General features: G+C 45.8%; 2 protein-coding genes across 2 annotated transcripts in view; both read left to right on the top strand.

Annotated features, from left to right (window-relative positions):
• Window positions 1–1,496, top strand: part of LOC110026319 (ent-kaurenoic acid oxidase-like) — a 54,816-nt gene that overhangs the window by 32,651 nt on the left and 20,669 nt on the right. The window lies entirely within an intron of this gene.
• LOC110026331 lies at window positions 92–1,184 on the top strand. Its single transcript, XM_020727226.1, has one exon. The coding sequence runs from the start codon at window positions 111–113 to the stop codon at window positions 1,089–1,091; it is 981 nt and encodes a 326-aa protein (XP_020582885.1). The 5' UTR covers window positions 92–110; the 3' UTR covers window positions 1,092–1,184.

Below are 1,496 nucleotides of genomic sequence, written 5' to 3'. Positions count from 1 at the left end.
ATACCCAAGGGAAGCCCCCCACTGGCCCGCCAGTCACTGGAGACGAGGCAGGGCTTGGTGCAGAGTTTACACAGTCAGAGGTTTTCGATGAGCTTTGTCCGGGATGTCCAATGTGCAATGTAGAGATCCCGAGGCGGACGTCAGCAGCCGGGGCATTTACAGAATGCCCTGAGTGTAATTTTCTACACCTGGAGCGCTACGGGACATTCGAGGAATACACCGCTGCAAATATGATGTTGAGAAATGTCAACCATCCAGAAGTCGAGCCGTACATCCCAAGGTTTGTTGAAACGCCACAGTTCTGGACAGGGGAGCAGCCCCGACACGTACAAAGGATTCCTGCAATAGAACTTGAAAGAATGAGCAGAGTCAGAAAGCAAGAATTTGAATTTTACGAGGAAATCCGAGGAAAATCCGTCAACATCTTGGAAGGTTTGGAATTACATACAGGAGTTTTCTCAGAAAGAGATGAAAGAAGGATTCTAGACTGCGTGTTTGACTTGCGAGACAGAGGTCGCGCCGGATTATTGATGGAGAAGACGTACTCAGAGCCGCAGAAATGGATGAGGGGCAAAGGACGAATTACTATTCAATGCGGTTGCTGCTACAACTTCACGAGGGATAGGCTGGGGAATCCCCAGGGTATCTTAAGATACGACGAGTTGGACCCTCTGCCTTTCGAGATAAAAAGAATGATCAAAAGAATGGTAAGGTGGAGCATACTGCCTGCGGATTGCATCCCAAATAGCTGTATTATTAACATCTATGAGGGAGACTGCATTCCGCCCCACATAGATCACCACGACTTTGTCAGACCCTTCTGTACGGTGTCCTTCATGAGCAAGAGCAACATTCTATTCGGAAGAGAAATTGACGTTCTGGGACCTGGAGAGTTCAGAGGATCGGTCGAGATTCCGCTGCCAGTGGGTTCAGTTCTGATTTTGAAAGGAAATGGAGCAGACTTGGCGAAACATTGCATCCCGGGAGTGCCGCACCGCAGGATTTCTGTTACTCTAAGAAGGATGGACGATAGCAAGGTGCCACACGGGTTTCGGCCAGATGTGGAATTGGAAGAATTACGCCCGTACTAGTTGTGAGATGGCTGTACCTCTAAGTATACGCGAAAGGACTCTTACCCCGAAGCGTGGCTTAGAAGGTTAGCTTGATCACGAGCTGACATCGAAAGATGGACAGATACTTTCGAATTTCAACGTGTTTGTTGAGTTGCCTTTCTGTGCGTACGATGAAAAGCCGCATGACCACACAGTGGTTTTAGCTTATAACGAACAAAGAACAACATGAAGAAAATTTAATTATATAAGTTAAATCCAGAACTAGAGTATATTATGATAATAAAATCTATAAAATAAAAAAAAAGTGATAACTAAATTTTTCACGTTTCCCTCACGTCCCACATCTTCACTTCACAAAATCTTTCACGTTTTCCTCACGTACCACATCTTCACTTCACAAAATCTTTCACGTTTTCCTCACGT

This window comes from Phalaenopsis equestris, unplaced genomic scaffold (assembly GCF_001263595.1).
Source record: "Phalaenopsis equestris unplaced genomic scaffold, ASM126359v1 Scaffold000002, whole genome shotgun sequence".
Classification (NCBI taxonomy): domain Eukaryota; kingdom Viridiplantae; phylum Streptophyta; class Magnoliopsida; order Asparagales; family Orchidaceae; genus Phalaenopsis; species Phalaenopsis equestris.
The sequence above is the reverse complement of the archived record's forward strand: the minus strand, read 5'-3'. Positions and strand labels throughout refer to the sequence as shown.